This window comes from Pan paniscus, chromosome 3 (genome assembly GCF_029289425.2).
Source record: "Pan paniscus chromosome 3, NHGRI_mPanPan1-v2.0_pri, whole genome shotgun sequence".
Classification (NCBI taxonomy): Eukaryota; Metazoa; Chordata; class Mammalia; order Primates; family Hominidae; genus Pan; species Pan paniscus.
In genome coordinates this window covers 74,171,477-74,185,492 of record NC_073252.2, presented here as the reverse complement: position 1 = coordinate 74,185,492, position 14,016 = coordinate 74,171,477, and the positions used below count along the sequence as shown (strand labels likewise).

Sequence of the window (14,016 nt, the reverse complement as noted above, 5' to 3'; positions counted from 1 at the left end):
TATATTTCTAGTACCTAGGATTGTGCCTGGCATATAGCATATAGCTAATACTTTGTAAATAACTGTTAAATGAATGAATGAATTAACGAATCAATTTAATGTACAGGTAGTAATTGACATATAAAATAAATCAAATGTATAATAAATATTGAATTTCATTCCTTTACTCACATATAAACTTTTAAAGTAAAAAATTTGAATTCTGATCTAGCTCTATTATGCTGCAAAAACAGTTTCATTCTTTTAAACAAATATTAGTGATTACTAAGAAGTAGTTCCACAACTTACCACAACATTTGACTTGCCCAACTTCTGTGTCTTCGAATAATGAAATAAGAACTGTTTAAAAAAAGCAGTATTTTTACTATAAAAATTAATGGTTCCCTTATTATTTTATAAGGTATAGATGTATGAAAATCATCTTACCCTTTTAGTATTATCTTTTTCATCTTGTTCCTATTGAAAAGAGATATTGTATATATCATTATATATTGTAAAATTTTACTATCTTATATACAGTAATTTTATAATGTTATAACACATAATTATTTAAAACACATGACTCATGTTACATACAAAATACAAGACTGTAATTAAGCATCCGTTGCTCTAAAAATAAATGGGAAATTAATTGAATATTGTTTACAAATAAAGATGTGCATAAAGATCTCTTTACTGCAACTTTATTCATAAGTGTAAAAAATTGGAAACATCCTAAATATTCAACAGTGGTAGAATGGGAAATTATTATATCATGACATGATGGAATATTCAGAGGAGAAGACTGAAAGAATCACATGCAAATATTTTTACTGTTTATAACTAAATATGAAGGTTATGAGTTGGTTTTGATGTCTTCCATAAAAAAAATTTTAGCCGGGCGCGGTGGCTTACGCCTGTAATCCCAGCACTTTGGGAGCCCGAGGTGGGCGGATCACGAGGTCAGGAGACTGAGACCATCCTGGCTAACACGGTGAAACCCTGTCTCTACTAAAAAAAATACAAAAAATTAGCCAGGCCTGGTGGGGCGAGCGCCTGTAGTCCCAGCTATTCAGGAGGCTGAGGCAGAAGAATGGCGTGAACCCGGGAGGCGGAGCTTGCAGTGAGCCGAGATGGCGCCACTGTACTCCAGCCTGGGCGACAGGGCGAGACTCCATCTCAAAAAAAAAAAAAAAAATTTAAATCTTATAATTCCTTTTTTGTTGTTGTTCTTTCTCACTTGCTTTTAATACAAATGGAAGACCATGAATAAACACCGTTGTCATTTCTTTTATCTTAATTAGGAAAAAATCAATTATGCTTTTTGGACAATGTCACCATTAGAAACAATGGATAAATATACAATTGTAGGCAGAGATTATTTAGTTTCATAAAACATTTATGCTTTCAAATTATGAATGTTTTTTTCTTTGAATTATTATATATGAAAGGTATGGAAGTCAGAGTGTACCAATGACCACAGATTAAGTTAGAATTGCAAATGAAAAATATAATTCCAAACCTGAAGCTCTCATCTTTAATAAAGTAGCTTTAAAATAAGTTCATCCATAAGATAGAGATTATAAAATTAGGTATGGTGCTTATGCTACTTTTGAAGTTCCCATCTACTCTCACTCCAGGACAAAAAGTTCTCCCAGAAGAATCAGGTAATTTTAATAAGAAACCAAGACAATGACAATACAGTTTGCTTTTTTTTTGCATTCTTAATGCCCTACTCTCCCACAAAGTACAATATCCTGACCTTTGAACCATAAGATGTGCTTAGCAGCTTAGAAAGATCCATCTGTAAAAGTTTTGCTGAGCCATGGAGGGAGGCGGCGGCGGCGGCGGCGGCTCGGGTGGCTGCGCTGGGAGGCGGCGATGAGAGGCTCGCACGCCTCCAGCCCGGCCCCGGCCCCCCGGGACGGAGAGCCGAGCAGCCCCGGCTCTGGGCTACGGACTATGGGCGAATAGCTCTGACCACCCGGCGAAGCATGCCACCTGCCTTGGCCTCCCAAAGTGCCGAGATTGCAGCCTCTGCCCGGCCGCCACCCTGTCTGGGAAGTGAGGAGCGTCTCTGCCTGGCCGCCCATCATCTGGGACGTGAGGAGCCCCTCTGCCTGGCTACCCAGCCTGGAAAGTGAGGAGCGTCTCTGCCCGGCCGCCATCCCATCTAGGAAGTGAGGAGCGCCTCTTCCCGGCCACCATCCCATCTAGGAAGTGAGGAGCCTCTCTGCCCAGCCGCCCATCGTCTGAGATGTGGGGAGCGCCTCTGCCCCGCCGCCCCGTCTGGGAAGTGAGGAGCGCCTCTACCCGGCCGCGACCCCATCTGGGAGGTGAGGAGCGTCTCTGCCCAGCCGCCCCGTCTGAGAAGTGAGGAGACCCTCCGCCTGGCAACCACCCCATATGAGAAGTGAGGAGCCCCTCCACCCGGCAGCCACCCCATCTGGGAAGTGAGGAGCGTCTCTGCCCGGCAGCCACCCCATCCAGGAGGGAGGTGGGGGTCAGCCCCCACCAGGCCAGCCGCCCCGTCCGGGAGGGAGGTGGGGGGGTCAGCCCCCCGCCCAGCCAGCCGCCCCGTCCGGGAGGGAGGTGGGGGGGGTCAGCCCCCCGCCCGGCCAGCCGCCCCGTCCGGGAGGGAGGTGGGGGGGTCAGCCCCCCGCCTGGCCAGCCACCCCGTCCGGGAGGGAGGTGGGGGGGGTCAGCCCCCTGCCCGGCCAGCCGCCCCGTCTGGGAGGTGAGGGGCGCCTCTGCCTGGCCGCCCCTACTGGGAAGTGAGGAGCCCCTCTGCCCAGCCAGCCGCCCCGTCCGGGAAGGAGGTGGGGGGGGTCAGCCCCCCGCCCGGCCAGCCACCCCGTCCGGGAGGGAGGTGGGGGGGTCAGCCCCCCGCCTGGCCAGCCGCCCCATCTGGGAGGGAGGTGGGGGAGTCAGCCCCCCGCCCGGCCAGTCGCCCCGTCCGGGAGGGGGGGGGGTCAGCCCCCTGCCAGGCCAGCCGCCCCATCTGGGAGGGAGGTGGGGGAGTCAGCCCCCCGCCCGGCCAGTCGCCCCGTCCGGGAGGGAGGTGGGGGGGTCAGCCCCCTGCCAGGCCAGCCGCCCTGACCGGGAGGGAGGTGGGGGGTCAGCCCCCCACCCGGCCAGCCGCCCCATCCGGGAGGTGAGGGGCACCTCTGCCCGGCCGCCCCTACTGGGAAGTGAGGAGCCCCTCTGCCCGGCCAGCCGCCCCATCCGGGAGGGAGGTGGGGGGGTCAGCCCCCTTCCCGGCCAGCCGCCCAGTCCGGGAGGTGAGGGGCGCCTCTGCCCAGCCGCCCCTACTCGGAAGTGAGGAGCTCCTCTGCCCGGCCAGCCGCCCCGTCCGGGAAGGAGGTGGGGGGGTCAGCCCCCCGCCCGGCCAGCTGCCCCATCTGGGAGGGAGGTGGGGGGGGTCAGCCCCCCGCCTGGCCTGCCGCCCTGTCCGGGAGGGAGGTGGGGGGGTCAGCCCCCCGCCGGGCCGGCCGCCCCGTCCGGGAGGTGAGGGGCGCCTCTGCCTGGCCGCCCCTACTGGGAAGTGAGGAGCCCCTCTGCCCGGCCAGCCGCCCGGTCCGGGAAGGAGGTGGGGGGGTCAGCCCCCCACCCGGCCAGCCGCCCCATCCGGGAGGGAGGTGGGGGGGTCAGCCCCCCGCCTGGCCAGCCGCCCTGTCTGGGAGGGAGGTGGGGGGGTCAGCCCCCAGCCCGGCCAGCCGCCCCGTCCGGGAGGTGAGGGGAGCCTCTGCCCGGCCGCCCCTACTGGGAAGTGAGGAGCCCCTCTGCCTGGCCAGCCGCCCCGTCTGGGAGGGAGGTGGGGGGGTCAGCCCCCCGCCCGGCCAGCCGCCTGGTCCGGGAGATGAGGGGCGCCTCTGCCCGGCCGCCCCTACTGGGAAGTGAGGAGCCCCTCTGCCCGGCCACCGCCCCTTCTGGGAGGTGTACCCGGCAGCTCATTGGGAATGGGCCATGATGACAATGGCGGTTTTGTGGAATAGAAGCGGGGGAAAGGCGGGGAAGGGATTGAGAGATCGGATGGTTGCCATGTCTGTGTAGAGGGAGGTAGACACGGGAGACTTTTCATTTTGTTCTGTACTAGGAAAAATTCTTCTGCCTTGTGATCCTGTTGATCGGTGACCTTACCCCCAACTCTGTGCTCTCTGAAACATGTGCTGTGTCCACTCAGGGTTAAATGGATTAAGGGCGGTGCAAGATGTGCTTTGTTAAACAGATGCTTGAAGGCAGCATGCTCGTTAAGAGTCATCACCACTCCCTAATCTCAAGTACCCAGGGACACAAACACTACGGAAGGCCGGAAGGCCGCAGGGTCCTCTGCATAGGAAAACCAGAGACCTTTGTTCACTTGTTTATCTGCTGACCCTCCCCCTCCACTATTGTCCTATGACCCTGCCAAATCCCCATCTGTGAGAAACACCCAAGAATGATCAATAAAAATAAATAAATTAAAAAAAAGAAACAAAATAAAACAAACAAAAAAAAACAAACAAAAAAAAAAAAAAAGAAAGATCCATCTGTTCTCCAAAGTAGCATGAGTCAGGGCAAAAAAAAGAGAGCCAACATGACCCCATATTTATTCCTCTGGACTGGAACTCATTTTATATTTGATGGGGCCATATGATTTCCCAATTAGATTACTGTAAGCTCCATTAATATGATGCTCAATTCTCAGACATCAGAGAACCTGAAGTATTTCTTATCCAAAAACAATTTTTCCTCTTCTAACCTGTCTTGGCATGCTTCCTAAATTGGGCATATTTTCTTCCAGGAGAAATTCCAAGAAATTTTTGGATAATTTTTGTCTACAAACAAAACACTATTTCAACCTTACCTGAGGCTTTGGTAGCATTCCCATAATCATAAAGCAAAGCTCCTCCAGTGCATTGGATGCCTAACAGAAATGAGAAGATATGTAAGTTATGCTTCTGCTTTAATGACATTTACATAGAAGAGGTAACTACAAAATGTTAGGGGCATGAGGAAATGCTAACTACCTGGAAAAGAATCCTTCTGTAGATTATTAAAACTGTTGGAATCCTTTGATTTCTCTCACAACAAAAACTTGGCTGTAAAAGTAAAGCCTTCCTTCTAACCAGAAAAAAAAAAAAGGTAAGTACGGTACATATGCACTCATGAAGGCTTCCGCTGTGATCTAGATACATAGTTCTCAGCACTTGCTAAAATATTATGAAATTCTATGACTGAGAGTAACAAGGGACAGTGCCAGAAGAGGAATTATTCTTCCCAGCTTGTAGCAAAATCTGTATCTACATGCCAAAGCTGTGAGCCTCGCTGAATATTACTCATTATTGGCTAATTTGAAAATCCTGCAATTGCTCAAAGACAATGGGAAGTGGAGGAGAAGAACCCATGCGTGGTGCACCTAATCTGAGTACCACCCTTCCAGATTGCTGACTGCACAGCCCAGGATCAGGTTTTTCAAAGCATTCGAGCACAGAAGTAGGGCAGGGCTCTGTGGTTAGCAGCCAGCTGGGTGTGGTAAGGAGTAGAAGAAATGGACAAGCAGGGGCGAAACCTGCTTTGCACAGAATTTAGCACAGTAGCACCATAAACAATTGATTACTTAATGTATGCATTTTGGAAGTAATGAAGAACTAGAACAGTAGGGAGGGCAATATAATTAGTGGTTAAAAGCATGAGCTATGGAGTTGGGAAGCCTGTAACTCTATCGCAGTGCAAATTCCATTTCTGCTCTTTATTAGCTGTGTAACCTTAGGCTGGTTACCTAACCTCTCTAAATTTCCGTTTCTTCAGCTCTAAGTCGGGGATGACATCGCTGCAGAGAGTTCTTAGAAGAATTAAATGTAGGTAAAGTTCTCAGGTTGATTTACAGCTGAAGTGATTCTTAATTTAGAAGTTATATGAAAAAGAGGTCGGGTGCAGGGGCTCACGCCTGTAATGCCAGCACTTTGGGAGGCTGAGGCAGATGGATCACCTGAGGTCAGGAACTCGAGACCAGCCTGGCCAACACGGTGAAACCCAGTCTCTACTAAAATACAAAAACTTAGCCGGGCATGGTAGCACACGCCTGTAATTCCAGCTACTCGGGAGGCTGAGGCAGGAGAATCACTTGAACCTGGGAGGCAGAGGTTGCAGTGAGCCGAGATCTCGACACTGCACTCCAGCCTGGGTGATGGAGTGAGACTCTGTCTCAGAAAAAAAAAAAAAAAAAGAAAGACATATGAAAAGAATTGTTCAAGGCCTCCAGTAGTCTCACCTCCTCTCCCTTTGAACAACAGTACATGCTTGACATGGTTGGTTGTGGTTAGAGACACAGGTGGAGTTGACAGTTTTTCTGTGCACCCTTCCTAGCATCAGAGGCCTGCTTTGTTCTCTTCATTCCATTTGTTTGCTTGTCATGCAAATTCTTGGGATATTTATTAATAATGCCTCATATGTATATAGTGTTTCAATAAATTATAAAACATTTTCATATACAGTCATGCACCACATAAGGGCATGTCAGTCAATGAGTCAATGATAGAATGCGTATACAATGATGGTCACATAAGATTATTATGAAGCTGAAAAACTCCTATCATCTAGTCACATCTTGATGATCCTGACCTGTGTAGGCCTAGGCTAATATGCATGCTTGTGTCTTCATTTTTAACAACAAAGTTTAAAAAGTCAAAAAAATTCTTTTTAATTTCAAAAGCTTATAGAATGAGGATATAAAGAAAGAAAATATTTCTGTACACCTGTTCAGCATGTTTGTGTTATAAGCCAAGTGTCATTACAAAAGAGAAAAAAGTTCTAAAATATTAAAAAGTTGGCCAGGAACGGTGGCTCATGCCTGTAATTCCAGCACTTTGGGAGGCCAAGGTGGAAGAACTGCTTGAGCCCAGGAGTTTGAGACCAGCCTGGACAACATAGCAAGATCCTGTCTCTACAAAAAACACAAAAAATTAGCCAGGTGTGGTGGTGCATGCCTGTAGTCCCAGCTACTCAGGAGGCTGAAATGGGAGGATCATCTGAGCCCAGGAGTTCGAGGCTGCAGTGAGCCATGATTATGCCACTGCACTCCAGCCTGGATGACAGAATGAAACCCTGTCTTGAAAAAGAAAAAATTAAAAAGTTTATAAAAGTAAAAAAGTTACAGTAAGCTAAGGTTAATTTATTATTGAAGAGAGAAAAATTTTTAAATAAATTTAATGCAGCCTAAGTTTACAGTGTTTATGAAATCTGCAGTAGTGTATTGTAATGTCCTAGGCCTTCACATTCACTCATTACTGACTCACTGACTCACCTAAAGCAACTTCCAGTCTTTCAAGCTCCATTCATGGTGAGTGCCCTATACAAGTGTATCATTTTTTATCTTTTATATTATGTATTTACTGTACCTTTTCTACATTTAGATATGTTTAATTACATAGTGTGTTACAACTGCCCACAATATTCAGTACAGTAATGTGCTGTACAGGTTTGTAGCCATATAGCCTAGGTGTGTAGTAGGCTGTACATCTAGATTTGTGTAAGTACGCTCTATGATGTTTATACAATGACAAATCATCCAAGGACATATTTCTCAGAGTGTATATCCCCATTGTTAAGTGATGCATGACTATACGTAATTTGTATTCTGTCCTACACAGGACATGAATTGTTATTCTCATATACAGAGGAAGTAAGGTTCTAAGAGACTGTCACTTGCCCAATACCACACATGGCTAGGAGTTGGAGGAGTGTGGCCTGGGACCTTGGCCCTCTGATTTGTAGATATTATTGTGTTGCATTGGTATTGCCTGCTAAGCCTGGAGTTGGGAGTTGGCTGCGAGAAAAACTAGAGTGTGAACACTGATACATCCTTTCTCACTGGTTATATTTAAGGGCTGAATATACAGGTCACCCCACAAAAATCTGAAATAAAATCCCTATAACTTCCCTTACCAGCTTGGTCAAGACAGTGAGACCCCCATCTTTACACAAAATTTTTTTCTTTTAATTAGCTGGGCATGGTGGCATGCTCCTGTAGTCCCAGCTGTTCAGGAGGCTGAGGTGGGAGGATTGCTTGAGCCCAGGAGTTCGTAGCTGTGGCGAGCTATAATTGTACCACTGCATTCCAGCCTGGGCGACAGAGTGAGACCCTATCTCTAAAAACAAAAACAAAATGCTCCACTTATGCTCATTTCAAAATAGAAAATACAAAACAATAAGAAGAAAATACCCAGTGATGTCATGTGTCAAAAATGTATTTCACCTCAAAGAAGAATAAACACTTATGGCTGATTTCAAAATAGAAAATACAAAACAATAGAAAGAAAATACCTAGTGATGTCATGTTTCAAAAATGTATTTCAACTCAAAGAAGAATAAATTCACACATGAGTTGTTTCTTCTTAGAAAACAGTTTCTAAGCTGGATGAGCTTCAGTAAGATTGAACTTTGACTGAAAAAGTTTCAAAGCAAGTGCATTTTCCCCAACTCCCCTTTACAAGAAGCTAATTCTCAACTATTCTTCAAGGATTTAAATACATGAAAGTTTTAATATCTTATTTTTAAATGTATAGACCTTAAAGATAACATTTTCTACTTGGTAAAAATGTTTCAAAGCAATGGTCATGTAATCACATAAATAATAAGATAATAGTATATGTGAAAATTAACAATGTTTTAAAATTGTATCAAATTTGGTGGTACATATACACCACCGAATACTACGCAGCCATAAAAAAGAATGAGATCATATCCTTTGCAGCAACATGGATGGAGCTGGAGGGTATTACCCTAAGCGAAATAACATAGGAACAGAAAACCAAATACCACACGTTCTCACTTATAAGTAGGAGCTAAACACGGATGCACGTGGGCAAAGAGAAGGAAACAGTAGATACCGAGGCCTACTTGAGGGTGGAGGGTGGAAAGAGGGTTAGGATAAAAAAAATACCTATTCAGTTCTATGCTTATTACCTGGGTGATGAAATAATCTATACACCAAACCTCCACAACACACTTTAACTACATAACAAATCTGCATATTTACCCCTGAACCTAAAATTAAAAAAAAATTATTTAGGGTCTGTGGGCTCTATCAAGGGATTTTGATACTATTCTAATTGTAATAAGAAACCATAGGAAGATTTGGAGCAAAGCAGTGATATGATGACTTAGTATTTTAAATGACTAAGTGATGCTAAAACCTTAAATCTGAGTACAACAATAGTTATACTTTATCACTAGTTTTCAGTTGTGTACCGAATTGCCCACTCATGAATTGAGTTTATTATCAATGTTTTGAGAAAATAATGACAATTTTTAGAAATTATAGTAATTAGTTATAATAATATCCCCATTGAATCACGCCCCCCTGTATCCATTGCCTTTATGTAGTCAGTCCCCTAACGCAGACACTGAGTGTGGCCCCTCACATTGACTCTTTGTCTTGCTTTGGCCAGTGAGGCATGAGTAAATATGTCACAAGCAGAGGTTTGAAACCCACTTAGGTGATGGAGCTTGCTCTCCCACAGCTGGTGGAACCCAGCAACCATGCGAAAAAGCTCAGACTACCCTGCTGAAGTAAGTAACACTTCGCCCAGTTGCCTCCACCACCCCTGCTGATAGCCAGCCAACGACCACCAAGCATATGAAGAAACCCAGCCACAGAAGTAAGCCCATAAAATGATATATTCCCAAAACATTAGGAATACATAAAACAATTCCTAATTTATTAATATTACTTATTCTTGTGAAGGTACCCAAATACAGTTACTATACATAAGCACCATTCCAAAGAGATGCATCTGTATTAGTTTAGCAGCTATTCCTAGGGAAGGGACTTGTGAATCTATCTCTTTTATATAATTTCTTTCATTTCTTTCCTTTGAGTTTTTTGTAATTCATAATTTCACAAGTTTCAAAACTAAAAAATTATAAGATGATATCCAGTTAAAAAGTCCTCCTGTTTCTGTCCTATCCACCTAGGACTCCCCTTCCACATAACCATTATCATTTATTTTGTATGTATTCTTCCAGAATTTATATTTTTTATTTGAGAGCCAAATCAGTAAAACCATATTTATATGGTTTTTAAACTAATGAAAGGGCCAAAAAAAAGGGATGATATAATGATATTTGTTACAAGAGAACAATTTCTGCATAGCATGTTTGCTACTGGGTCTTATTAACTAAGTAATTAAAGAGATATTTATTGAGTCTCTTCTCAAGCATGATTCCAGGTGCTGGCTATAAATGTATCCCATATAAGAACATCACCAATATACTACAGTGAAACCAAAATTAGGTTTTAATGCATAGCTTTAATTTCACATGTAATAAAACAATAATTTTTTAAAGTATTAAATTTATTACAATTTCAATTGCAAATGTAAAACTTTCAAATAGTAAATTTACTAAGCTCCTCTTGAAAGAGGCACAGTACTGAAATCCAGTCAAACATTAGTTTATCTTGATGAAGTTTAAATGAGTGCTTTAAAATTCATCCTCTTAGTACTGAAGAACTAGAAGTGATTTTGAGGATGTTCCTGAATTTTAAATACAATACAAATGCATATATGCTGATTAATATAATCTCATGTTATTAATATATATCTGCCAATGCTCCTTGAATAATTTGAAATATTGTTCAAAAACATCATCTATTGTGATTCTGGTCTTGCTTTACTATCTAATACCTCAAATTTCCAGCAGATACCTACGGAATGGGTTGAGGCAGGAGAAATACAACACTATACAAAGCTGTTTATTCACACTGGCCAGGAAAACACAACTGGAGACTGTGTGACCAACAGCCTGGGCACCTCGGCCAAACTATGTAGGGAGTATGCCCCAGGCGCATAGCTGATGACTCTGAAAGCAGCATCATCCAGTAAAGACAATGTAAGAACACACTTATTCCCCACTCCTTAAGTGTCCATGCAGAGGAGCTAGATTAGCACTCCTGGCCTCTTTCCAAAACCTCCTCTTAATTCTTTTCTATTGAAGAGGAGTGAGCTGTCTGGTAGGTGAACTGAGAGGAAGAAACTGGGCATGTTCAGTTCAGCTCTTTCCTCTATAGAGTCAGTGTTCTTGCTCTGGTCAGCTGTTCTTGCTTGGTCTCTGCCCTGTGGCTGAGAATCTGACTGGTGGAAAGCTCAGAGTCACTGTCTGAGACTTGCAGGCAAGTTTAATTCTGGAGGCAATTATAGCAAACACGCTTGATATCAGATCTGAAGCCACAGTCACAAATGGACTTTTCAGTTATAATGATGATGCTTTGACCTCCAAAAGTCTGACTCATAAATTCATCTCTCAATGGTTTCAAACTCAATTGGGAGATAGGATATTTGTCCCCAAATACAGCAATAGATACAGCATTTTAAATTTTTATTATTATTTAAACTTTTATTTTAGGTTCAGGAGTACATGTGCAACATTGTCATGTAGGTAAACTTGTGTCACAGGGGTCTGTTATACAGATTATTTCATCACCCAGGTACTAAATGTAGTACCCAATAGTTACTGATCCTCTCCCTCCTCCCACCTCCACCCTCTAGCAGGCCCTGTGTCTGTTGTTCCCCTCTTTGTGTCCATGTGTTCTCGTCACTTAACTCCCACTTATAAGTGAGAACATGCAGTATTTGGTTTTCTGTTCCTGTGTTAGTTTGCTTAAATTTTTATTATTTGGTGGAGAAGGGGTCTTGCTATGTTGCCCAGGCTAGTCTTGAACTCCCAGCCTCAAGTGATCCTCCCACCTGGGCCTCTCAAAGCACTGGGATTACAGGCATGAGCCACTGCACCCTGACAGATACAGTATTTCTAACTTAACACATAATTTGATTTTGAAATTAACATTTTAATTTGACCTTACAAAATACGTGTATATTGTCTGCAAACCTATTTTATTTAGAGATGAAAGCCCTAGCACATTACAACACAAGCCCACAGTATTGATTATTATCTACAGCAAATGTAATAATATCTCACACGTTGACATGTTTTCATGAACACTTAAAGGTTCCAAAGGCAGCAATGGAGAGTTTAAGCACTACACAAACACCTACATTATTACAAAATATCTTCAATTGGAATTACCTGAGGCTGAGAATCAATGGACAGAAAAGACGAACAAGTATCATCTATCTGTAGAAAACAAAAATGTCAGTTACATCCTGGGAATGGACAGAAAATAACAGAAAGTAGATTTTACAAAGTCACATTACCTATGGAACATTAACCACAGTTCCATGATAGTTTAGGACTCTGGATTTGGAAGACAGGAGCCTCAAAAACTTTATAAGAGAGTCTTGGAAATGAGACTTCCCTCAAGATGTCCCCCTAACCACAGGGTATACGTCTCTAGTGACTGCTGACAGGGACCATCCTAGGGCATGAAGATGCCTCACATTAATATATTGAGGAAAAGACTTTTCACGTATTATTTAGCCTGAGAAATGTGAGAGCTGGCTAAAGAATGACCTTGAAATTAAGGCAGACCTTTGGTTATCATATGGTTCTTTATGACACATGAACCTAATGTCACCTAAATTAACATAATAACAGCATGATAAACAGCATACCAGAAAAATTGTTCATACAACATAGGCAATCCACTGGATCTCTCCCATGGAACCAGTATTGGAAGAGAGTTCTATTTTATAATGAGGGTTTATTGAGCTACAGTTGGCAACTAACTATTTTCAGTCCTTATCCTAAAAAGAAAACTTGAGACTTTAAACGGTAGAATGAGAGATTTATATTAATCATAAAAAACCTATGCTGAGAAGTTAAGCACTAAGCTGGATGTCTGGCATTGTTTATGACATTTATTTCTTTGATGGCCTTTTAAAATGGAACTGGAAAAAAATTGTACTGATTCTTGTCTCTCTGGAATGATAGAGGTTGAGTCCTATTTATGGTATTCCATCTCAGAGGCCAATTTCAGTACCAGAATTCTTTTTCTCATACCAGGGGGCGGATTATTATACTCTACTGTCATAAATTCTCAAGCTCCTCATTGCTTCCAAGTTGAACATGTCCTAAAATATATTATTTCCTAACTTAGAGAATAACAAAGGTATAAGATATTATAGAAAAAGCATAAGCTTATGTCTCCTTCCTTTTTATCCTCACAGAACTTTTATCCTCCTTTTATCCTCATCTTCCCTTTATGTCCCAAATATTTGGGGAATTGTTTGTTCCACTCATCCTTTGCACCCACCCACCTGGTCCCTCTTCCTTGCCATACAAACCTGAAATCATGGACACACACACACACACACAAACACACACACACTGAGGGTAGGGGCTGTGTTATCGCTAAATTGCCCAGAATAAGTGTTCAACAAAAATCCTTTAATTAAGTTGTATTAAACTTGTGGGGGGAAAAAAGTGAATTGAGAGGGGAAAGTCAAAAAGATAACCATTTTAAAGCTCTGACTTTTGAGCAATGCTTACTACATCACCTCCAAATGTCACCTTCTGTGGTTCAGTAGGGTAGGAGAAAGTAGTTCCTACTCTTTTATGGTGTGCAGGTATCTGAAGACATTACCCACTCCAGGGGAACACTGTCCACCCACAGACCAACCAGGCTGCCCATCTATGTGAGGTGGTCCATGTTCAAGAACAGAGAACCCTTGAATCTCAGGACATCAATGTCATTTGAATAAAAACATCGGACTTTTAAAAACCCAGTTAGTCAAATTAGGAGATAACTGCAAAGTTTTTCAGTCTTTGTTCTCATTTCTTTGAAGGACACAGGAACGCTGCTTGCCCACTTTCCATTTGAGTAAGCATTTGTTCACTGTACTCAGCATATGGCTCTAATGGTTTTGAATGCCACTGACTGCTTTTGAGAACTCTGTAGAGACCATTGGTAAATCTCATTGAAAATGTTTAGGTCTCTACATATGGTTAGAAAGAATGTGTTTCTAGTGCCTGGGTAGCTCTGTAATTATTATTATTTATTTATTTTTATTTTACTTTAAGTTCTGGGAAACATGTGCAGAACGTGCAGGTTTGTTACATAGGTATACACATGCCATGGTGGTTTGTTGCACCCATCAA

General features: G+C 43.3%; 1 protein-coding gene across 2 annotated transcripts in view; it reads right to left on the bottom strand.

Annotated features, from left to right (window-relative positions):
- Positions 1-14,016, bottom strand: part of NMU (neuromedin U) — a 37,796-nt gene that overhangs the window by 11,705 nt on the left and 12,075 nt on the right. For both annotated transcript variants that reach the window (XM_003806476.6, XM_008954288.6), the window contains exons 3-6: positions 12,046-12,093; positions 4,826-4,885; positions 427-456; positions 289-339 (exon numbers count right to left, since the gene is read on the bottom strand). In XM_003806476.6, coding sequence (XP_003806524.3) covers positions 289-339; positions 427-456; positions 4,826-4,885; positions 12,046-12,093 — 189 coding nt within the window. The remainder of the gene's footprint in view (positions 1-288; positions 340-426; positions 457-4,825; positions 4,886-12,045; positions 12,094-14,016) is intronic.